The sequence below is a fragment of the Equus quagga genome, chromosome 14 (assembly GCF_021613505.1).
Source record: "Equus quagga isolate Etosha38 chromosome 14, UCLA_HA_Equagga_1.0, whole genome shotgun sequence".
Taxonomy (NCBI): domain Eukaryota; kingdom Metazoa; phylum Chordata; class Mammalia; order Perissodactyla; family Equidae; genus Equus; species Equus quagga.
Genome location: NC_060280.1, coordinates 23105506 through 23131330, shown reverse-complemented (window position 1 = coordinate 23131330; position 25825 = coordinate 23105506). Strand labels below are relative to the sequence as shown.

The window sequence follows — 25825 nt, the reverse complement described above, 5'->3', positions numbered from 1 at the left end:
ATAAGGAGCCAATGGGGAATAATTTCTCAAAGTCATGGCTCCCCAAGCAAAGGGAAAGCACTGTCCTTTATTTTGGGTGGGTAGTGAATATTCAGCAAGGATACACTAATTTGCACTTGCTTAGATGGAGTCTAGCTCACACAGGCACACTTATTAACACCCCTTTTGGCCAAAAATCAGTTCTTGCTCCCCGCTGGGGAGGAATTTTATTATGTTAATGAAGCAAAGCTTGTTCTAGGGTACTGCTTGGTTATTCTGCCCATGTATCAGTCATGCAATGTGGTCTGGACAAGTTCAAGGCTGTTTGTGTTTGTATCTTCTTCCTGGAACACAGCTGAAATCAACAACCTCAAAGACATTAGAGAAAGGAACACCTGCGATTTTCAGCCAGACAAGAGAAATAGGTCAGAGAAGACAAAATAGGTCAGTGCCCATGGCTAGTGACACTCACACAATAAGAACAACTCATACCAGGCCTCCTTAATTCACCCACATGTATCAATCAAATTGAAGGCTTAATTCTCAGTCTCTGTAACAGAAAACTATTTATTAGGAGTAAAATTAACAAAGAAAGGAGAAACTAGAAACACTAACCACCCTCTCCACCCCTTCTACCACTATGGAATCCCAAGATAGGATCCTCTCATCACCTGAGCATCCTACCTCAAGGCAGCAGTGACTTGACTTCTTCCAGGACTGAACAAAAGGTGTAACTTTAAAAACACAGAAGAGTTAAGCCGGATCTTAAGACAACATCCAACAAACAGGGTGAAATACACCAACTGTGACAATCTTCCTGTAAATTTTAACCAATTCCTGTTAGCAAGTAATGGGGGGAGTTCTAATTGACATCACTCCGTATCCATAGTTCAAAAAGAGAAATTATTCTTTCAAGCATGTGTTATTAAATCTATCTTCACCAGCACCAGACTCTAGAACATTTTATGTATATTAGAGACTGACAATTACATAGTTGCTTTTGCTTTGTTAAATAAGACTTGTAAAACATACATATATTCCACACTTGGTATTAGTCTTTCTTTACTCTAAACAAAAATAAGAATAAATTAAAAAGTACAAACAGACATCTTTAAAAATATCTCTACTATTCATATATATATTTCTTCATTGAATAGAGATCATATCTTATTGTTCTAAGAACCTATTACAGTGTCTCCTCCACTTAAATTTATTTTAAATACATGAGTGCTCTCATATTGCAACGAAAGGTATTTTCTCACACTGTAGCTGTCCCAACTGCTTTGAGAGAGACCCTGTTGCTACACAGAAGCCCAAGGACCTAGAGTTCACAGCACGTAGAGGGTGTGAAGACATTCTAAAACTAAAATCAAGCAAAGGTTGGGACTTCGCATTACCATTCCAGACAATGTTGCATGCTCAGTCATCGGGTGAAGGCAGAAAAATTGCATATTAAACTATCATCCAGTTTCCAATCCCTAAAGCACGCTGACACAAAAGGGAGAGAAATGTTGGGACCAGGAGCAAAAGAAAGGATGGGGAAAATATTCGCAAATCCAGCATGCAGGTATGTCTAAATCAGCTATGGAACCAAGTGTCCATGAGGGTTCTTTGCCACAAGACTAGGAGGACTAGAAGGACTTCTCTCTGTGGAATGGCCTCTGTCCATATAGCCTAGAACAGGAGTGGGCTCCTGCCAGTGTCTTTGGCAGGAGCCTCTGAATATAATAATTGAGATATGTTTAGATCTGCCCTTTTGTGTAGAATACCCTGAGCACTCACCAGCAGATCTGCTGAGTCTTCACCATGTTGACAAGAGGATTGAGTGCAGGTGGCACAAAGAGGTAAAGCGTGACCAGAAGAACATGGACATGATGGGATACATGGTGACCAAAGTAGTGCGTGAGGAAGGAGAATATTCCAAGGACATAGAAGACCAGGATTACACAAATATGAGACCCAAAAGTGCTAAAGGCCTTAAGTTGGGCCTCACCCCCTAGTATATTCAGCACTGCCTGGAGGATGATGGCGTAGGAAATACCAATGGCCAGGACATCTAGCCCAACCATATGCAATGCTACTGCCAACCCATAAGATCAATTCACTGTAGTTTCCAAGCAGGCAAGTTTTACCACAGCCATACATTCACAATAAGCATGGCCTACAATTGTGACCTGGCAGAAGACAAGGCTATGCAGCAGGATAGGGAAGGAGAGGAAAAGTAATCCCCTCACCAGCACTGCCATGACAATGCATTCTATAAACCCTGGATGCACAATGGTGGAATGGTGCAGAGGGTGACATATGGCTACATAGCGATCCAGAGCCACGGCCACAAGTACACCTGATCCCATGGAAGAGAACGCATGGATGAAGAACATGTGGATCAGGTAGAGGAGTATACCCAATCTCATGGACATGAACTAGGAGCACTGCAATGTTTTGGGTGCAGTGGAGGAAGCCAGGACCAGGTCACTGTCAGACAGCACAGCCAAGAAGAGGTACATAAGCTAGTGCAAAGATGAGTAGGTCCAGATGATGAAGATGGTGGTGGCATTGCCCACCTAAGGCAGGAGGTAAAGACACAGTGTCAAAGCTATCCAATGCCGCCTTTCCTGCAAAGCTGGGGTGCCGATCAGGAAAAAAGAAGGCTGGAGTAGCCTCCAGCTGGAATTACTAAGGACTACCATCAATGGTTCAGAGATGGAAGAGGGAAAAGAGACCAAAAACATGATTGCTTCATTCCTGATGCATTATCACATTGTCCAGATCTGGCTACTATCTTCATGAGAAGAGGAAAGCTTAAACAGCAACACAAGAGAATAAGTTAGATACAGAGAAGAAAATCTCCCTTGTTTGGGACAACTTTTCAAAAGTGAGACATCTACATTTCTGAATTAGGATAGGTCTACTTTCATTTATAGATAAGAGTAAGCATTCCCTGCTTTTAGAGAGCTGTTTAAACTCTACCATTCAATTATTTATAATTTGGAATGTCAACTTGAAAGGACCCTTCTTATTACCTCTTGGCATTGTTGGACACTGTAAATCAATCTGTTGTTTTTTAAATGAGTGTCTCTCAGTTTCCAGAATACAGTACTCTACAGTTGTTCCTCCTACGTCCTCCATCTCACCACCTTCTCCATCTACCTACCACTATAGTCGTTGATTCCACAGTCTCATCTTCTCCTCTCTTCCCTATTCTGTACATTATGTCTGATTAAGTTTATCCCTTTGCATGGTTTTAACATTTACATATTTAATTTCTTTCATATCTATGTTTTTAAGTCAAATAACTTTCTGGGACACAAGTCCATTTTCTGATTCTTCCTAAATATCTATACCATGCACTCAACATACTCAAGATTGAACTAACTCACCTATCTTTCCTAAATCTGCTCTCCCTCTTTTTTGTTAGTGTTTTTTTGAACTATATCATTATTGACCCTCCCAAACCAATATATAAATTTGGAAACAATTTTTACTCATTCTTATCTCTCATCCCTTTTACCTAACCACCAGTTCCAGTTGACTTTATTTTTGACTGCTTTTATATCCACTCGTTTTACTCAACTCCCAATGTCACTTCCTTATGCACACTCCCAGCTTCTCTCACCTGGATCATTTCCTTAGATCTCTCAGACTTTGATATTACACCATTCAAACCACTCTCCACTCTGAAGTCAGAGGGTTTTTCCTAAGATGCAGATGACATTAAACTCTGACATTAAAATCCTTTAGTGAATTTAAACCATGGAATAAAACCATACATTTAGGACTGACAAACAATGTTCCAAAGGTTATTACATATAAATTATGCTAAATCAGTTATACTTATCATTACTATTAACATTAATAATAAAAGATCACTGAGCATGAGATCAGTGGCCTCTTGCCTTTTTCTTTGTCTCCATGAGTCTGCTTCTCTGTTTCAAACTTTTGCTATGTCTATCTCTTATCACAATGTGACAACCATTCGGTATTTCTGACATCCTTATGTTAGCAAAGTACCAATTAAATAAGCTCTCTGTTTACCTTCTCTGTGTGATTCATCTCTCAAACATGAAAACAAAAAACTTGAAACTGGACATCTTTGTGTCTGTATGTTTGTCTTAAAAGACTGACACAGTCTGAAATAATTTGCATTTTTCTGTATAAAGTAGGGGTACACGTGTATATGTATACATAAAAAGAGTCAAGAATAACTGAGTTCTTGTGAATTATGCATCTATGGATAACTCTGTCTTTTTTATAAATCAATGATGAGTGCAGTATGGCCCCAAAACTCTGAACATGGCAGCTACAAAACCTAAAATGCCTGTTGGGCACATGGTCTCCCAGCCTTTGTTTTCCTTCTAGATTCAAATCCACTTATAACTTCAAGTAAGAGTGACATATTTTTATTGAGACCTTCAGGAGAATCTCATAGTCTTGCAAAAATTTGCAATCAATGCTTGACATTTTACAGAGTAAGAAAATTAATGCACTTTCTTAACTACTCCCCTTATGCTGCAGATTTCAACCCATTTCTCACTTTTTACCTGAGAAGACAGAGAACAGCTGTGCGTTTGTGGAAGGCCACCCATTGCTTTGATAGGAGCAGTGTCAGCAGAGCAGTGGAGAATGAAGCCAAACTTCAATGAGTGAAAGAGAGAGGCAGAGATGCATGTGTCTGAGATTAACCTGCCTCTTCTTTGCTCTGTATAGTCTGTGAGTCTAGAGGAAAAGCCCAGACCTTCTTTTTGAAAACTAATTGCTAAAGTGAAGAAGATGTCCGTCAATGATTCTCAGAGGAAAAGCAGAAGTAAATATATTCCTGGGAAGCAAACATGCGAAGATGTATTTATTTTCCTGGCCAGGAAGCAAAGGACAATTAGCAAATAACTGAGCTGTACATTCCTGCTTATTCACATAAATTCAGTCCTAGCAACCTGTCTTCTATGAGGCTGTCCCCAAATTCTGTAAGGTAGCATGGCATGTCTCTTTTTCTTTCCTACCAAATCACTTTTCTAGTCGTGCCATTGCACTGATTACTTGTACTATAAAGCTGTCAGTGTGTCAGTCTGTGAAGACTAGGGAACTGTTTTGCTTATGGCAGTGGTCCCAGGGCAAATTCCAGAAGTGCCAGAATCAAATTGAAACTCAGTAATGTTTGCTGAATAAATAAATAGCTATATGATTACATTAAAATAAGTAGATGAGTCTATAAAACTACCAAGAATTACAGGAACTTGACAAGACAGACACTGAACTTAAGGGATAGGAATGATGTAGCAGACAGTGGCATGTCTATGAAGGATGGACTGATTGAGCCTCACTGTTCCTCACCTGAAGTGATATGCTGGATGCTTCACGGAAGGAGGAACCCTGATGAATCCCTCTGCCATAAGAGGCTATGACAGAATTCTAGATGTGTGTCAGAAATGAGGACTCCTGTGGTTACTACTAATCACTTTGCCAGTGTCTCTGTCACTGCAGGCAGGGAAGCTCCTTTATGGGCTGTGGCCTGTCACTGTCCCCATTATCTCCTTCTTAACAGTGGCATAGACTTTATGATAGTGATAGAAGGGAGATAAAGAGACACAGAGAGAGATTAGGAGAGGGCACAGAAATAGTGAGCTCATGGTGATGAGCTACAGGGAGAGGGAGGAATGGAAATCGAATACCCAGAGTCAGACCACAGGTATCAAATCTGAGAAACATAAACTGTCAGTAAAATATCCCCGGTACAGGGGCACTGTTCTGATCGCTGGGCTCTCCTTGAGGATGCATGCTTTAAAATCTTGAGTCAGGACTGAGGGAGACTCAGCAACACCGAGAGAATTTAGAAAAAGGAGAAAATTCCAGGGCTCAGGGAGGTTCGACTATGGTCCTCTCTGCTAAGCTGTAGAAGCACGCTGAGTCCCCAGTTCAACCTCCAAGATGACCTTTTGCCCTAGCTTGGAAGTACCAGTGATAAACAGGATTTTATATTCAGAAGGGCTACACAGCAATTCTGCATACCAAAGAGGAAATCAAATACATCATTCAAGGTCTATGCAGCTAAAGTTGGCCAAGGATATGAAACATGAGTGCTAGCTCTAGGAAGACTGGGGTAAAGTGTAAATCAGCTATATCTTCATGCACTATATTTGATGATGAAGATGCCAACTTAGGAGCATGCTAAAGACCCCAGGGAATGCCTCTGCTGACCATGAAGATTTAATGGCATTGATAAGTATCTGCAACCTCTCAGGTTAGTTTGCAGCAGTGCATGATCTGAAGAGGAGAAGCTAAGGGGAATGGAATACAGAAAATTGCTTTTGAGGAGTCAGATCCGGGGAGAACAACTACTCTGACACAAGGGGAAATAAACTTAAGTCTACTAAGAAGTGTCAGACCAGAGGTATTGGAAGACTTGGGGCCATAGTAGCCACCAAGCTTAACTCCTGTCACAAGGGCAATGGGAAAGGCAGAAGTTAGCTGCCAATACCCTTCCCCAAAACCATCATACAGGGATATGAAGGAAGATACATTTAGGGATGGAATACTTCAGAACTATCCTGTAGTGAGTGGCATTATTCATCAAAGAAGGGTGATTTAAGCTCTCGGGATTCTGGAGTGCAAATCTGTCCATCTGCTGGGATGCTCCTGGGATTGGGGTTGAATGACTCTGCCGCAGAAATTACTTGACTAACTGCTGAGATCACTGGAGGCTTTTTCCCATTTAAATGTAAAAAGCGTTAGACCCTGGAGAATGCTTAAAATAGAGTGGGGAGGGCTTCTAGAACAGCACACCAAAGCAGGGCATCTCAAGGACCTAATTTATTCTAAAACCCCAATCTCCAGGAATGTCAAGATAAGTCAGGCATCTGCTCTGAACAACAAAAAGCTAAAGCCAGGAAAGCAGAAGGAGCTACAGAAATTATTGCAGCCTGAGAGCCCCTTCCAAGCCCCTCCTGAAGTAGTAAGTAAGCCAGTCAATGACCTGCATCCTAAGGTGAAGGGATGGATGTGTCCCATGTTCCTGTAATTCTGTCCTGATCTCTGAATTTGATTATAGGCCATATCTTAGCTTCCATTGTTGGCTTTCCTTGTTTGATTCTTCACCTTTAGCAACTCCTTCTCTCAGGCTCCTCACTTTCGTATAGATCAAAGTCCGTGAGCAGGAAATAGGAGAGAAATGATTCTGAGTTCTAAGATGAAGAGATGCCCTCAAAAGGATGGGACTTTCCAGTCAGCAGACCATGTGAAAAAAACATAATAAAACAACACATTCAAAAAAACTAACCAAAAGCATGCATTTCTCAGTGTTACATACGATACTCAGTAAAACTGCACCAAATAAATGATAAACAAAGAGGTTTAGAATAGTAAATTCTAAATTCAATATTCTCAGATCAAAAAGTAGTTTCAGGAATCATTGGTATTAACTAAAATACCCATTAAAAACAAAAAACTGCTTCATTACATTTGCTAAAAGGCATATAACTTCAAAAAACAAAAGACATAATGTTTAATGAAAATTTTAGCTGAATTTCCACTAAATTCACTTTAAAAACTGAAGATATTTGCCACCACAATTATTTTACACTGATCATGAATTTCCAACCATTTCAGTGAGAAATAAAACAAAAATTAAGAGATGTTAATATTTGTAAAGAGGGAAAACTTCATTGTTTTGAAGCAAATTTTGGTCTACCTAAAATACCAAAGAAAGAGTATCAATGGGAAAATTGTAAGAATTGACAACAGTTTAGGAAAGTGTATGATATACAAGACAAAATAACAAAAAAAGTTACAATATATAAAATAATAAATACAAAATATTTACTTTACTAGCAACAGCTACTTGGTTATTATAATAATATGGTGGAAAAAATTTAAAAAACATTTAAAAGTGACAAGAGTTTACCAGAGTAGGTGAAATAAAAACCAATACAAATAAACTAAAAAAATCAATTTAATCATCTTCCATATGCTAGAAACAGACAATGGAATGTATAATGAAGAAAAATCATATTCACTTAATATATCCCAGATTAATAAAATATATAACAAGAGTGAAGAAGTACAGAATTATAATAACAGATTTTTAAACATATAAATAAAGGAAGATAGAGTCCTCACTACTAAATGAAAAGAGTTGATACCATAAAGATGGCACTTCTTTTTTCTTTTCAAAATTAATCTACAGATTTAACAAAATTCCAATCAAAGTTCTGTGAAATTTTAGAACTCAATGCAGAAATTCTGAGGTCAATCTGGAAAAATAGACATGAAAAGAGCCTTAATATTGAAGACAATAAGAGTAATATAGTCGTGCTATGCATTAAATTTATTATAAAACTAGAATTTTTAATTCACTTTGATATTGGCACAAACATAACCAGAAGGAAATATGAAACAGATTGTCCAGAAATAGAATTTTACACATATAAAAAGTATATATGTGATGAAGGGGACTAATAATCAGTTCAGGAAAAATATAGAAGCCATTGTTTAAGTATTTAAAGTCAATTTCTTTACATACTTCTCATTAACAGCAAAATTCATTCCATGTAAATAAGTTATGTCACAAAAGCAAAGGTCAATCATTAAAAATTTGAAGTTTCAGGGATGTGAATGTTGGTCAAAATTTTGAGAAAACAATACCTTTCTGTGTTTCTTATTTGGGGAGTGAAATGTTTTGATTATTTCGTGAAAGCTAAACAGATCCTCTCCCCAGAATAAGTAATGATGATGATGATGATGATGATGATGATGATGGTGCCAGGATTTTTTCCATACAAATTGAGGAAGTTTACAGACTACCATGGAGGTCAACCAAAAATACTTGGTTAAAGACTCCACTTTAAACCTAAAAGCTGTAAAAATTTCAGTGAATCTGCAGGCCGTTTTGGCATAGTGTTGACATCTTAACAATACTAACACTTCCAGTCCGTGAACATGGGATACATCTCCGTTTATTTGTGTTTTTAATTTCATAAAGCAACATTTTCTTGTTTTCAATGTACAGATCTTTCAGATCCTTCCTTAACTTTATTCTAAAGATGTTTATTCTTTTTGATGCTATAGGAAATTAGATGGTTTTCTTAGTTTCTTTCAGGTTGTTCATCATTACTCTATAAAAATACAACTGATATTTGTGTTTTGATATACCTAAAAATTTGCTGAATTTATAAGTTCTAACTGCTTTTGTGGAATCTTTACGGGTTTCTACATATAATATCATATCAACTGTGGAAAAATCATTTTATTTCTTTCCTTCCAATTTGGGTAACTTTTATTTCTTTTCCTTGCCTAATTTCTCTGACTGGGACTTCCAGTACTATGTCAAACAGCTGAGGAAAGCAGGCGTGCTGATCTTGTTCCTGTATTTTGAGGGAAAGCTTTCAGTTTTTCACCATTAAGCATGATGTTGGCTGAAGGCTTTTCATAAATGACCTTTATTATATTGAGATAGTTTCCTTCTTTTCCTAATTTGTTGAGTATTTTTTATCACAAAAGGGTGTTGAATTATAAAAGAAGTTTTTTCTGCATCAATTAAGATGATCATGTGGCTTTGTCCATTCTGTTAATGTAGCATATTAGAATGATTTATTTTCGTGTATTGAAACATATCACATATTGAATGAAAATTACATTCACGGAATAGATCCTAATTGGTCATGGTGTATAATACTTTTAATATGTTATTGAATTCAGTTTACTAGTTTTTTGTTGGGGAATATTGCATGACTTTTCACCAGAGATATTGGCCTGTAGTTTTACTTTCTTGTAGTTTCCTTGTCTGGCTTCAGAATCAGAGTAAAGCAGGCCTCAAAGAAATAGTCTAGAAGTATTTCCTCTTTGATTTTTTGAAAAAGTTTGAGGAGGATTAGGATTAATTCTTCTTTAAACGTTTGGTAGAATTCACCAGTGAAGTCTTCTGGTCTTGGGCTTTTGTTTGTTGAGAGATTTTTGAATACTGATTCAATATTCTTAACAGTTATAGATTTGCTCAGATTTTCCATTTGTTTGTCACCCAGTCTTGATGGACTTGATAGATTGCGTTTCTAAGAATTTATCCATTTCATCTATTTTTCTCTTTTCCTTCTGCTGATTTCTAGTTTCATTCCATTATGATTGGAAAAGATACTTTGTAAGATTTTAAGCTTTTGAAATTTATTGACTGTTTTGTAGTGTAACATTTGGTCTGTCCTGGAAAATGTTCCATGTACACTTGAGAAGAAAGTGTATTCTGCTGTTGTTGGGTAGAATGTTCTGTATATGTCTGTCAGGTCCAGTTGGTATAGAATGTTGTTCAAGTCTTCTATTTCCTTACTGATCTTCTGCCTAATTGTTCTATTCATTAGTAAAAGTGGAGTATTGAAGTCTCCTACCATTATTGCAGAGTTGTCTATTTCTCCTATCAATTCTGTCAAATTTTGCTTCATATATTTAGAAGCTCTGAAGTTTGGTGCATATATGTCTACAACGGTTATAGCTTTTTGTTGAATTGTGTATATTCTATAAACATTTTGGGGGGATTATCACAGAGTTTATACATAACATCCTAAAGTTATAACAGTCTGTTTTAAACTGTACCAGCTTAACTTCAAGAACACAGGAAAATTCTACTCCATTACAGTTAGGCCCCCCTTTATGTCATTGATGTCACAAATTACATCTTTTATAAATATAGCATATATTTAAAATTATTTTATGTGATTTTTGTCTTTTAAATCCTAAAGAATAATTAAAGTAGAATTAGAAAGTAAAATTACAACATTATAGGCTCTAATATTTTGTGTGTCCACTTGGCTGGGTCACTGTGACCCACTGTGACAAAATATGTGGTCAAACATTATTCTGGATGTTTCTGTGAGGTTGTTTTTGAATGAGACTAGCATTTAAATCAGTGGGTGTTGAGTAAATCACATTGCTCTCCATTATGTGGGTGGACCTCATCCTTTCAATCAAATACTTGAAGGCAACAAAAGTGACTTCCTTTGAGCAAGAGGGAATTCTTCCAGAAGACAATCTTCAGACTTCAACTGCAACATCAGCTCTTTCATTTTCTGCAGTCTGCCAGTCCAGCTGCAAATTTTGGACTTGGCAGCCTTCATAATCATGTGAGCCAATTCCTTAAAATAAATTTCCACATAAAATAAATAGAAATAAATATATATACACACATTCTGTTGATTCTGTTTCTCTGGAGAACCCTGGCTAATAAACCATGTCTTTACTTTTACAAGACAATTTTATATTTTTATGGCTTTGGGTTACTGTTTAACATCCTTTCATTTCAATTTGAAGGACTCCCATTACATTTCTTGAATGGCACTTCTAGTGCTAATGAACTTCTTCAGCTTTTGTTTTCCAGAGAATGTCTTGATTTCTCCCCCATTTTTGAAGTACAGTTTTCCCAAATAAAGAATGCTCAGTTGGCCAGTTTTTATTTTCAGTGCTTTCAATATATCATCCCACTGCCTTCTGGCCTACAAAGTTTCTACTGAGAAATCTGCTGATAATTTTATTGTGGCTCCTTTGAACATGATAAGTAGTTTTTATCTTACTGTGTTCAAGATTCTCTCTTTGTTTTTTACTTTTAACAGTTTGGTGATAATGTGTGTTGGTGTGGGTCTCTTTATCCTACTTGGAGTTCCTTGAGCTTCTTGTATTTGTATATCCATTTCTTTCCTCAAATTTCTGTAGTTTTCAGCTGTTATTTCTTCAAATAAGCTCTCTGCCCTTTTTTCTCTCTCCTTTCCTTTGGGGACTTCCATAACGAGTATATGGGTCAGTTTACTAGTATCCCACAAGTTCTGGTTTTGTTCACATTTCTTCATTCATTTTTCTTTTTGATCCTCAACCCGATAATGTCAAATGACTTGTGTTGAAATTTGCTGATTTTTTCTTCTGCCTATTTGAGCCTTCAGTTAAATCCCTCTAAAGAATTTTACAATTCAGTAACTGTATTTTTCAGACCCAGAATTTCTGTTTCCTTCTTTTCTACTTTTTCTCTCTTTATTGATATTCTCATTTTGTTCATATATTGATCTTATGATTTTATTTAGTTCTCCCTGTGTGTTCTCCTTCAGTTCTTTGAGCATATTTAAAACAGTTGTTTTAAAGTCTTTGCAAAGTAATTCCAAATCCTGTGTTTCTTAAGCTTGGTTTCTAAAGATTGATGTTTTTCCCTTGAGTGGGCCATGTTACTGTTTCTTTGTATGCATTGTAACATTTTATTGAAAATTGGGATTTGAAAAAAATACACCATTCTCCCTGTCTTTGCAGACTGTCTCCATGAAGATGGAGATCTTCACTACTCAAACCAGCAAGAAATCTTAAGTCTTCACAGGCCTTTTCTGAGCATGTATCTCCCTTGGGCTTGTGCACATGCTTTTCTTTTCCCCAATTGCCTCATAATATTAGCTTCTCTTAAATGCCTTACTTCCCTGAGTTTCACCCATGCTTCTTCTTAGAAATTTAGATGTTCAATTATATACCTCATCTGTAACTTCTTTCCCTCAGGTTCACTCAGGTCTGTAGAACCCTGTAGTCTCACACTCACACATTGCTGTATCCACTACTTCCTTCAGCAACCTCCAACCCAATATACAAAGAATGCCATCATTGCTACCTGAGCTCCAAGTCAGGCAAACCAGGAATCAGTTCCTCAGGCAACCTACAGATAAGCCAACTGTTGCAGACAAGTTCCACTTTTTTACCTTCCATCACAAGGGAGGAACCAGGAATTGGATGAGTTCCTAATGCCTGCACCATACTGCACAAGGGAGCAAGTGGGGCAAGGGTAAGAAAAATACCACAAAAATTCCTGCCATTTTGAATGTGGCATTTTCTTCATTGGGCGTTCACTTGGTTGCTACACATTCTTACTTAGTTTCTATAACTCTCATAAAGCTATTTTGGTCAGTCTGTTGCTTACTTAGTGTTTCTGTGGGAGAACAAGGACTTGGAGATTTCTAGTCCACCATTTTGCCAACATTTGTCTGTCAACTATACTTTTTGATACAATTATTTGAAAAATTCTCAAAAAGTGAATTAGCAAAATCAAGAATCTAAAAATGAGGAGAGGAGACCAAATATAAAGGGGCCAAGAGTGAACTATGAAATTACTTCAACAAAAAAACGTGTAATGTGTACAATAAATGCCAGCTATTTCCAACTTATATTGTACAGAAATATGGAAGCAGTTACAAGTTTGTTGCCCCTTGTCCCTCTTTACATCTTTTATTAATAACATTGATGATTTTAAAACATAGGTTTAACTATGTCTTTAACATTGCTTTCCTAATCAAAAGAGGAAACAAAGGGTATTCTACACACTACTGACCTATTGGCTAAGATTTCAAAGAAAGAGTACTGGAATTAAATACACAGAATTAAATTTTTTCTGTAGCTTTGTCACTTATTAGTGATTTCAATATACGATTCTTTCATCTAGACAAATCATTCAAGTTCTGTTTCTCTTATGAATAATAACACCTGTGTAGTGAAGATTAAATGAAATTGTTTATGTCTGAAGATATTTTTCAACAATAAGTCATTCAAAATCAAAGACTAGTTAGGGTTCTCATTGTGGCTACTTATTCTCTTCCAGAAGATCCCCAAGAATGGAGATAACACCTCTACTCTCTAATTTTACTTTCTTGTTAAGGCTCATTGTATCCCTCAAGATTTTTATACTAAAATCCTAAACTCTAGTACCTCATACTCAACCATCTTTGCAGATAACGCCGGTAAATAAGTAGTTAAGTTAAAATGAGATCATTAGAGGCGGCACTAATCCAATATGACTAGCGTCTCTAAGAAAACAAACTTTGGAAACAGACATGCATGCACAGAGAGTAGACCACATGAACACCAAAGAAGAGAGCCACCTGCAAGCCAAAAAGAGAGGCCTTAAGAGACTAACCCTCCTGACACCTTGATTTTGGACTTCTAGCCCATAAAACTGTAAGAAAATAAGTTTCTATTGGTTAAGTCACCCAGTCTGTGGTATTTTATTTTGCAGCTCTTGAAGACTAGTACACTCCCGAAATCTCTGTTTCTTCATAATGTATGTGTCTCCTATTTATGTCCATGTCCCAAAATTTCAGGCACATAAGTCTTTAAAATTCACTTTTATTATATTAAAATCGTTATCTTAAGATTTATCTTGAACCTTCTTTTATGCGTAGGTACACTTTTTCCCAGAGTCTCAAAAGGATAGAGGATGAATTATGTTAATAAGCACTGAGACATTGTCCATGAATCTTATAGCTCTGCACAAATTTTGACCCTCAACTAACCAAAGCCTGTTCTTGTTTCCTCTTACTTCACAGATAGATGCTGAGACATCACATGATATGAATACCACCCGGAGTATAACCAATAACTCAAGGTTTCAAGTGTCTGAGTTCATCCTCATGGGTTTCCCAGGAATTCATGAATGGCAGCACTGGCTCTCCTTGGCCCTGGCTCTGCTCTACCTCCTAGCTCTTGGTGCTAATCTCCTCATCTTGATCACCATCCAACATGAGCCTACACTGCATCAGCCCATGTATCATTTGCTTGGTATTTTGGCCTTAGTGGACATTGGCCTGCCTACTACCATCATGCCCAAGATCCTGGCCATCCTCTGGTTTAATTCCAAGGCCATCAGCCTCCCTGAGTGTTTTGCTCAGATCTATGCAATACATACTTTTATGGCTATGGAGTCAGGCATCTTTTTCTGCATGGCTGTTGATAGATATGTAGCCATTTGCTGTCCCCTTCAGTACACCTCCATAGTCACTGAGCCTTTTGTGATCAAAGTCACGTTGTCTATCATACTCAGGAATGGCCTTTTGAGTATGCCACTTCCTGTACTGGCTGCCCAGAGACATTACTGCTCCAGGAATGAGATCGACCACTGCCTATGCTCCAACTTGGGGGTCACTAGCTTGGCGTGTGATGACATCACCATTAACAGATTTTACCAGTTGGCTTTGGCCTGGGTTATACTTGGGAGTGACATCGGTCTGGTCTTTGCTTCCTATGCTTTAATTATTCACTCAGTGCTGAAGCTGAGCTCCACTGAAGCAATATCTAAGGCCCTGAATACCTGCAGCTCTCATCTCATCCTCCTTCTCTTTTTCTACACAGCTCTTATTGTAGTATCTGTTATTCATCTGGCAGAAATAAAAGTTCCCTTCATCCCTGTTCTCCTCAATGTGCTGCACAGTGTCATCCCCCCAGCCCTTAACCCCATGGTGTATGCCCTGAGGACCCAGGAGCTGAGAGTGGGCTTCCAGAGGGTGCTCAGTTTAGGTAAGAGTGTGGCCAGGAAGTGAGCTAACTTTAAGTGACAGATTACTATAAGAGATGTTGTAGAAAGAGAACAGGCTTTGGGGCCCAACATTCCTGAATTAAAATTCCACATATCCCAATTGCTAGAAACATCAATTCAAATTAGTTCACCAATTTTATATATCATACTATGTGCAAGGCATGGCTCTAAATATTTCACAAATATTAACTCATTTAATTACCATAACAACCTTATGAAGCAAGTACAATTATTATTTATACATTTTGTAGATGTGACAAGAAATTTGAAAAACTTGCCTAAGGTCAAAAAGAAAGGAAGTCACAGAGTGAAATTACAACCTTAGCAGTCAGGCTCCAGAGTCCCTACTCTTAACCCTTTCTCCACATTCAAACTTGCTACTAATTTTTAAAAGTATAAATTATAGTACAATAAAAAAAGAATGTGTAACTAAGTAAAATTATAAATAACCTATTTTTTAATTTTAAAAAGTCCACTTAAATGTTGGCAGCAATTTTCCTGTCTAATGGTAAATACAGAAGATCTTAAATCCTCTATTGTCACTCTAGAGGACCATCTTAGTCAAATAAATGTAAATCAAAAATTTGACAGGAATTATTTTGCTACTTTATAAACTCTTTACCACCTCTTGAGTTCATTTGCATTAGAGCCCAGAAAGGAATGTCCCAACCACTTTTTTTAACATTCAAAAATACTTGAACTTCTCTAATGAATTAAGATAATCCCAGTGAGATCCAATGGTTCATTGGAAGTATAAAGGACAGCAAATGTATCTACAGGGGAATTTTCCTAATAAAAGAAATGATATATTTGAGGAGAAGGAGAAGGAAAAGATGGGAAAATGTTTTTTTTTTAATTATTTCAGTTCCAGAGTATAGATCAGCAAGAGTGAAATGCTTCCCCCAGAATGACATGTGAATATGGTTGGAAGACTCTCCTAACCCAGTCACATGACATTATGGCCAACTTTGGGAAGAAAAGACTATCTTGTGCCAGTAAACTTGGAAGCCAAAATGTGACAATTGTAGGCCACTAAATTTAATCATCTTTCCTTTCACGGAATGAGTTATATAGCAAGCCCTTTATTATAGCTATTGACAAGGTAAATTGGACCATGTGCCTTCACCCACCTATTTTAAAAAGTGATCCAATATACCACGAACAGATGCATTGACAGCTGACAAACAATAGTACACGAATAGTTGGTACAAATTGCCTATTTCTCTTTCCACATGGTGTTTGGAATAAGTCCCTGAGATCCTTTAACATTTCAGGGAGAGAAAAATAAATCTCAAAAGAAAGTACTGGAATTTCTTCTAATCTGACCATTCAAGTGATTGAATTTCCATTTCTACTAATAGCTGATAGGATAATTCAGACAAAGCTTCCCAGTGAAAACAAGTAGAAATGATGGACAAAATATCTTTAAATGGGTATAGAGAGATCGGAAAAGCAACAAATTAGTAAAGATTATGTGACTAAGACCTGAGTGTAAAAGAAATCTCAGAGACTGCCTTTCAGCTCCAACATGTAAAGAAAGCTTACAAGTTGTCATTCCCATCGTAACATCAAGAAAACCTGGACAAACTGAAAATCAACCACTTTTTTTGGACCCATCAGAGAACTGAGGTCACAGGCTAACTCATAGTCTGTAGTCAGAGAAATACCATTCCCTTAGATGGGAGATGGCTCTAATAATGTCTTTTTTCCAGGAGAAGAGGACTCTATTATAGAGAATGCTCTGGGTTTATTTCAAAATCTTAACTTTACCCTTCCTCCTGCCAGGAGCAGCAGCTCATTCTTGAATCCTTACTATGAGAATCTGCTGGGGCTCCTGGATATAAAGTGTGGGGCTCCCTAAGACTGCAGCCCCCAAGTATTTCTCATTCTCAATCTAGACCACACTCATCCTCCAGAAATTTGTCAAAATTACCTGTGAAGACTTCCTACCAGTTTGTGGCTCCAGCAGCTTCTATTCCAAGTAGCCAGCTTCTCTGTATTCATTTGTCTTTCCAAACTTTGGAGAGACAGTTTGCCCTGCAACATCAATTCTGTGATGGGTCCAAAAAAACTCATTGATTTTTTTTTTCTTGATTTTTCTTCTCGTAAGGACAAAAGTGATGACTTCTAAAGTCCTAGTATTGGATTATAACCCAAAGTACACAGTAAATTTCCATAAGTCCAAACTGATATAAATAGACAATTCAATAATAAATGAATGGAAGATAATAGACAAATCTCCCATATAAAAGAATTCCAAATAATTTATGTAAATACATCACCCTCAAGTAGGTGGAACATAACTCTTCGCTTCTTAAGTGCATGGTGACTTCTCTCCAAAGAGTACAGTATGGGAAGGGGGGGAAAATAAGTTTACAGATGAAGAAACCTGACAAACACTACATTAGCCAGGGGATCAAGTTTACATCAATAGTGATAAATCATGTTCACATTCTAATATGATGAGAATGGCACTTTATCTCTGTGGTCTTCCTCCAAAACCTACATAATCCCAGTGTCATCATGAGAAAAACATCAGACAACAAGAAGATCTTATGGAGACCTGACACCTACATGCAATGTGGTATCCTGGTGGAATCTTGGAATGGGAAAGATATATTAGGTAAAAGCTAAGGAAATATGAATAAAATATGTAATAATAAATCAAAGCTGGTTCTTTAATAGCGGCAACTGTACTGTAATAAAGAAAGTTATCGATAAAAGAACAAACTAGGAAGGTGATATATGGGAACTCTCTGTCCTATTTTAACAACTTTTCTATAAATCTAAAACTGTTCTAAAATGAAAAGTCTGGTTTTCACTTGCTATTATCTATCTTTTTGATTATTGCCAGCCTAGTGGATGTTAAGTGATATTTCACTGTGGTTTTGATTTGCACTTCCTGATAACCAGTAATGTTGAGCATTTTTTCATGTACTTATTGGCCATATGCATGTCTCCTTTGGAGAAATGTCTATTCAGATCCTTTGTCCAATTTTAAATTTAAATTTTAGTTCAGTATTTGTCCTGCTCTTATTGAGTTCCAATTGTTCTTTGAATTTTCTAGATACAAGTTCCTTATCAGATATATGATTTACAAGAGTTTTCTCCCATTCTATTGGTTGTCTTTTTACTGACTCAATGGTATTCTTTGAAGCAAGAACGTTTTTAATTTTGATGAAGTCTTACTTATATATTTTTCTTTGTTGCTTGTACTTTTAATGTCATATGTACTTGGATTTTGCCTAACCCACAACATAAAGATTTAATCCTACATAATCTTTTAAAAGTTTCATAATTTTTGTTCTTACACTCAGGTTTATGATTCATTTTGAGTTAAAATTTGTGGGTGACATGTGAGAAAGGGGTTCAACTTCATCCTTTTGCATGTGTTGAAAAGATTATTCTTCCCACTTAATTGACTTGATAACCTTGTCAAAAATGAGTTAATCTTGAGTGTGAGAGTTTATCTCTGGATTATCAATTCTATTCCATTGATCTATTTGTATATCCTTATATCAATACCACGCTGTTTTGATTTTATAGCTGTGAAGTAAATTTGGAAGTGTGAGCCCTCCAAATTTGCTCTTCTTTTTCAAGATTGTTTTAGCTCTTCTGGGTCCTTTGAATTTCCATTTGAATTTTAGGATGTTTGTCCATTTCTGCCAAAAAGACAGTTGGACTTTTCACAGGGATTTCACTGAATCTTTTAATTAATTTAAGGAGTATTCTCATCTCAATGATATTAAGTCTTTTGATCTCTGAACACAAGATATCTTTCCCATTATTTATCCCATCTTTTGTTTCCTCAACAGTTTTGCTGTTTTAAGAGTATAAATCTTGCCATGCTTTTGTTAAATTTACTCCTAAATATTTTATTATTTGTAGTGGTATTGTAAATGAAATTTTTTCCTTAATTTTATTTTGAATAGTTCATTGCTAACACAGCAAAATACAAATGACTTATACAAAAGACTTTGTATCCTTCAATGTTGCTAACTCACTTATTAGTTATACTAGTTTTTTAGTGGATTCCTTAGGGTCTTCTACATGTAAGATGATGTCGTCTTCAAATAAAGATAGTTTTACTCCTCTCTTTCCAATCAGAATGCCTTCATTTCAGTTTTTTGCCTTTTCCCTGGCTACACCTAAGTATGATGTTATACAGAAATGGTAAGAACAGACGTTCTAATCTTAGTTCTGATTTTAGAGGGAAAACCTTCAGTCTTTCAACATTAAGTATGTTGTTAACTTTGGGTTTTTTGCAGATCCCTTTGTGAGATTGAGGGAGTTCATGTCTGTTCCTAGTTCATATGTGTTTTTATCATGAAAAGAGTACTGTATTTTGTCATATGTTTTTTCTACATCTTAAGATGATCATGTGTTTTTGCTTTTTATTCTATTGATGTGATGTCTTATATTAATCGATTTTCAGATGTTAAACCAATCTTGCATTTCTGAGATAAATCACACGATTATGGTGTATAACCATTTTTATATATTACTGAATTCTATTTGCTAGAATTTTCTTGAGGATTTTTTTTTGTCTAAACATGTATTTTGAATGCCCCAATTATAATTTTTATACCCTCTTTTTCAATATACTCTGTCAATTAATCAAATGTTAATAATTTCTTAAATCAAATTGACTCTCCAAAACTGCAGAGACATAGGACCCTCAGACATAGAACCTATACCATTGGAGTTACCACATGGCTGAGAACCATAGAGACACATGCTCCAGATGAAACCAAGATCAAAGAAGTTAAAAAAATCTTCCCTGGTCTGTAAGAAGAGAAAAAGAAAACTTTGACTAAGCTTTGCTAACTATAGCTGTGCATACTCAGCATTATCAACTGTTGTTCAAAACTAACCATGATTTTCTTTCCCTCCTTAGTATATGAATGACTTGTTTTTTCTAGAAAGACAAGGTCCAGAAGTCAAGATTCACAAGGCCAAATGCGGGCTGAAGATGAAAATTAACCAGAAATGTGCAGACAGTCAAGGGAAAAGAAATTGAGTCTTCAAGGACAAACACAGGCTGGTAGGAATGCACCAACCAGAAAGGCCAAGTGCTCCCTCTCCCTACCTAAAACCCTAGATAAAAACCCATAGCTTTTTCCCTTCAGAATGGTATATCTGAGTTTTAACTCCCATCTCCTTGTCTGGCTGCATTTTGACAGTAAACCTCTTTCCTTGCCACAAACCTGGCATTCCAGTTATTGGCCTTCCTGTGTGGTGGGTAAATGAACCTGTGTTTGTGTTCAGTAACACAGAGACAAGAAGAGAGGAAGGCACTGAGCTCTATATGCCCTTTTCTTTTTCCTTTACATTAGCCACTCATATGAGGACGCTGCTACTCTAGAGAATAAGTGAGGGATGAACAGTAGCCAGGAGAGTTATTACAATGGATTGGCCTGCACAAGACACAAACCATCAAGAAGGGGGAAGTGTGCCACCCTAACATCTGTAAACAATCATCAGGATTGGATTCTATTTAGCTGGTATATAAGAGACACTAGATTATAGTGGTTTCACCAATGGAATCTATTTATCTCATCACATACACAGACAGACACAGACTCAGGCTGTTTAGAGTTGTTAAGGCACCTCTTTTATGCCATCAAAATGCCAAATTGAGGCTGGCCCAGTGGCACAGCAGTTAAGTTCACATGTTCCACTTCAGTGGCCTGGGGTTCGCCAGTTAAGATCCCGGGTGCAGACCTACGCACCGCTTGTCAAGCCATGCTGTGGCAGGTGTCCCACATATAAAATAGAGGAAGATTCACAAAGATGTTAGCTCATGGCCAATCTTCCTCAGCAAAAAGAGGAGGATTGGTGGCAGATGTTAGCTCAGGGCTAGTCTTCCTCAAAGAAAAAAAAACAAAGACCAAGTTCTTTCTACTTTCTGCTCTGCCATCCTAAACTATGACTACCATCCTCCACATTCAATTCCATATCCCAGATTAGAAAAAGAAAAAAATGAAAAAGGACGCCTCAACAGACTTTTACATCTGATTGAAGAGAAATGAGTCTGAGGTTCCTCTCCTCAAGGAAGACTCAAAAGCTGAGTACTCTAGCTTCAGAGTCTCTATAGTGGAAAGTTATGGAAAGGTGGGTTTGAAAGGATGTTGCAAGCTAACTCTCAGCAAAAACAGACAATACACATCATGTTATTTTCATGCCTTATTTTCAGAAATTGACAGAATATTGAGCCATGAGGAAGGTCTCAAAAATTCCAAAGAGCAAATAAGTTCCAAAGATCTCTGAATCAACATAACAAACTCAGCACTCACTGTAGCTTCCTCCTTCCACCCAAAAACCTCACAATACTGACAAGATATTCGATAATAAATCAATCCATAACATGATACGAAACAAATGGAGAGCCATTGATGAAACAGAAAAAATGGGGAAACTCCAAAGATGAAAGACAACTGTGATGGAATTATGGAAGAATGGAAGCCCAAAAGGTGCACAAGAAAGGACAACTACAAAAATAATGAAGACTCAGACTCTAAAATCTCTGATATTAAGAGAAACAGAGTACCACAAGAAAACAAACCTGGTGACTAATGTATAGTACAGTAGGAGTAGCCAGGCAGGTCTATGTAGTACAGTAGGAGTAGCCAGGCAGGTCTATCTTTCTGCACATACACTCTTGGACCAAGAAGTAGGCTAAAAGTTAAGTAACAGCAGTGGGTATTCCAGAATATTGGAGACTGGGTCAGAAAACAGGACAGTGACCCACATGACCATAAACAATCATGACCCATGAGGCATAAGCTCAACCATAAATCAAGGTATTAGCACACCCCATGTCCTCCTACAAAAGGTTGCATCAACAAATACATCAGCATTATTACATTGCCTGTTAGAAAGAAAAACAATCAACCAATGACCAGGATGGCTAAACTTTGGAAAGGTTTCTTCCTGACTATAGGCTGAAAGCATTTTCTTGAGAAAACTTGTAATTGCAAATTCTTTCTCTTCCCCTTTGTGGTGTATATATATCTTCTTATAACCTCCTGCCAGTTTTACAACCTAAGAAATGTCTTTCTCAAGGACCTTGGAATTATCTCTTGAAATGTAAACATTGAAGGAGATGGCACTCTATCTTCCAGTCTCTGTGGAGGGTAGTATCCTAACTTCAAGGGTGTCAATTAGCAAACACAGAGGCCCTAATCACAGACAAAACATTTGCAATCTCAGGAATAATTCAATGTGCTTGACACATCCCATTGATCAACCTCCCACTAAAGTCCTCCAGTATTTTTCCACTAGCTCAGCCCAGGACTTAAACCCATTCCACTTAACACCTTACCCCAGTGCAACCCCACCTTTTATTTTAGCAGAACTGGGTATCCAGACTTGGTCTATTCTCTCTTCCCTATTGCTGATAATAGGATCAAAATAAAATCAACTTCCATTTGCTCATCCTGTCCAGTACAATTTTTCTTTAATACCAAATACAACTATCTATTTGAGAAAAATCAATAAAAAGCTTCTGCACAGCAAAGGAAACCATCAACAAAATGAAAAGACAATCTAACAATTGGGAGAAGATATTTGCAAACCACATATCAGATAAGGGGCTAATATCCAAAATATACGAAGAACTCATACAGCTCAACAACAAAAAACTAACAACGCAATTAAAAGATGGGCAAAAGATCTGAACAGAGATTTCTCCAAAGAAGATATACAGATGGCCAACAGACATATGAAAAGATGCTCAACATCATTAGCTATCAGAGAAATGCAAATCAAAACTACAACGAGGTATCACCTCACTCCAGTCAGAATGGCTATAATTAACAAGACAGGAAACAACAAATGTTGGAGAGGATGTGGAGAGATGGGAACCCTTGTACACTGCTGGTGGGAGTACAAACTGGTACAGCCACTATGGAAAGCAGTGTGGAGTTTCCTCAGAAAATTAAGAATAGATCTACCATATGATCCAGCTATCACACTGCTCGGTATTTATCCAAAGAACTTGATATCACAAAGGCATAAAGATACCTGCACCCCTATGTTCATTGCAGCATTATACACAATAGCCAAGACTTGGAAGCAACCTAGGTGCCCATGAAGGGACGAATGGATAAAGAAGATGAGGGATTTATACACTATGGAATACTACTCAGCCATAAGAAATGATGAAATCTGGCCATTTGTGACAACATGGATGGACCTTGAGGGTATTATGCTGAGTGAAATAAGTCAGAGGGAGAAAGCCAAATACTGTATGACCTCACTCATAAGTAGAAGATAAAAGCAATGACAATCATACACACAGCAATGGAGAATGGATTGGTGGTTACCTTAGTGGAAGGAGGGGAGGGCAAAAGGGGTGATTAGGCTCACATGTGAGGGGATGGACTATAATTAGTTTTTGGATGCTGAACATGATGTAATCTACACAGAATTCGAATGTATTATGGTGTACATCCGAAAGCTATATAATGTTACAATCCAATGTTACTGTAATTAAAAAATAAGTGAATTTTAAGAAAAATGAAAGAGTGACATTAAAGTGAACAAACAACTCACACCTGAAGAGATAGAATAAATTCAACAACATCAACCAAAAAGGCTCCTCACAAGATAACCTTCTCTGTCCCAGCTCTCTATTTCGGGATGCCAGTCACTCATTCCTTCAGGTTTAGAGGTGGTGGCAAGTGTTGTAACACGCCCTAGGTAACTGCGCTATCACTTAGAATCTCTTAGTGACCACATCCTTGTAAATAGTCCTTTGTAAGCAATCCCTTCTCAAATTATTCTAGTGGCCATCTATTCTCTAGTGGGACTTTATCTAATTCAGTGCTCATTCAATTAGACAGTATCAAAGTCACTATCAAAATCAATTTCAGCGTCATGATAGGACACATTTAAGATGGCCATAAATTAAAAAGGTGAGGAGTTGAAGGCAATATACAAAGATAACTCTTACAACAGGATGGATCAGTGAAAAGCAGAACCTGAGGCTACAGGGCTGTGACTGGGAAGTGCCATGGAAATATCTAGGCAGAAGTAAGTGGAATAGAGATAGTTTTTGAAGTTGAGAGTCCTTGGAACCTTCATAAATTGAAGTCTGTGATTCAGGAGAGTAGAAGACTGTTGATACATAAAAAAAGGAGATAGTCAGTTCTGCTATGTCACTTGGTTTGAATGCACAAACATGTTCCAACCAATGATATATTGTGAAACAATTTCAGGATAATTGAATTTCACCTTTACCTTTGTGCAGTTTAAATGCATAAAACTGCATCAAGCTGCAAACAAGCTGCATGGGAATATGCAAAACACACACACGCATACATGTCTAACATCTGCCAGCTGCCTTCATTCACTTTACAACTTTCCATCTGATTTCAGATAAAGTTCTTTCTAGCACTTCATAGTAACTCAACCCTTCTGCAACCCTTCTGCCCACTTCCACAAGGAATTTCATGTATTTTTCACACTAGTGTTGTACTCATTGTAGGATTTGTATTTTTCTTAACCATTTAACATGTTTAAGACTCTGCTACTGTTTATATTAGTTTTCTTTTTTATCTGTCACTGATAAGATTTTTGAAGGCTGTGCTCCTAATTCCATTTTTCCATAAGTGCTGTAGTTTTTCTTATGGAATTTTGCATAGCACAGTGATTTTTACAAACTGACTATACTTGCCAGAGTGAGTGGAGAGGAAACCAAGCCTAGATAGAAGGTGGAACACATCTCTTCCAAACATTCAAGCTGGCAGAGCCATCCATCTGGTGGGCCTGCCCCCTGGGACTAGGTTTGAGTAGGACTGTTCCATAAAGTGACCAAGACAAGCCTCCAAAGTCACTGAGGGCCCTTTCTGCTGGAGTGAGACAACAGCTTGCCCCAGGGGTAGTTGGATGAGACTAAGGAGTGCCATGGCATGGGCCCAGAGAGGATCAGTCCAAGACCAGGTCTTTTCACACCTGTGATTTATAACCAAAACCCCAGGAGTGGTAGAGAGAGGGTTAGCTCTGAGCAACAAAAGGCCAAGCACAGGGAGCAACAGCCAGGAAAGTGAAGGGAGGCCAAAAAGAGGCATCAGCCTGAGGGCATCTTCATGATCTCTCTTGCAGTAGTAAATAAACCAGCCAATGTTATGGACTCTGGGAGGGGAATCAATAGAGGCAGTCTACCTCATTTTGCTCTATCCTGGTCTATGTATCTGGTCCAGTATCCTTGGATTTCTCAATTTTACTTTCTTTACCTTCCAATAGGCTCATCACCTTGTAGGAGTTAGGAGCTATATCTGGGAATGAGTCCAAAACTGAGTTCTTACTTGGCCATGTTGGAGACTATGGGGCTCTTCAGCCAGAGGAATATATATGCAAAGACCTCTTGCCTGTCACAGTGTCAGGCACACAGGAGTGTCTCTGTAAAACTTTTATGGGTTTTATGATCTATAGTTTCTCCTCACACTGTGCCATTCCCTTCTCCAAGCCAACTGGGAACAGTAATAGTTTGGGATACTGGGACCTGACAGTTGATGAGCAGGATCCCATGGGAATCTTCAT

The 25825-nt window shown here is 37.5% G+C and overlaps 2 protein-coding genes and 1 pseudogene across 2 annotated transcripts in view; 1 reads left to right on the top strand and 2 right to left on the bottom strand.

Moving 5' to 3' along the window:
• LOC124252247 (olfactory receptor 56A4-like) overlaps window positions 1–25825 on the bottom strand; it is a 128588-nt gene that overhangs the window by 94563 nt on the left and 8200 nt on the right. The window lies entirely within an intron of this gene.
• Window positions 1722–2669, bottom strand: LOC124251826 (olfactory receptor 52L1-like; annotated as a pseudogene).
• LOC124251824 (olfactory receptor 688-like) lies at window positions 14319–15284 on the top strand. The gene has a single exon (XM_046684722.1). It carries the CDS (start codon window positions 14319–14321, stop codon window positions 15282–15284), a length of 966 nt encoding a protein of 321 aa, XP_046540678.1.

Excerpts from the sequence above, each read along its gene's own strand:
- LOC124251824 (XM_046684722.1), top strand. The coding sequence starts at position 14,319 with ATGAATACCACCCGGAGTATAACCAATAACTCAAGGTTTCAAGTGTCT.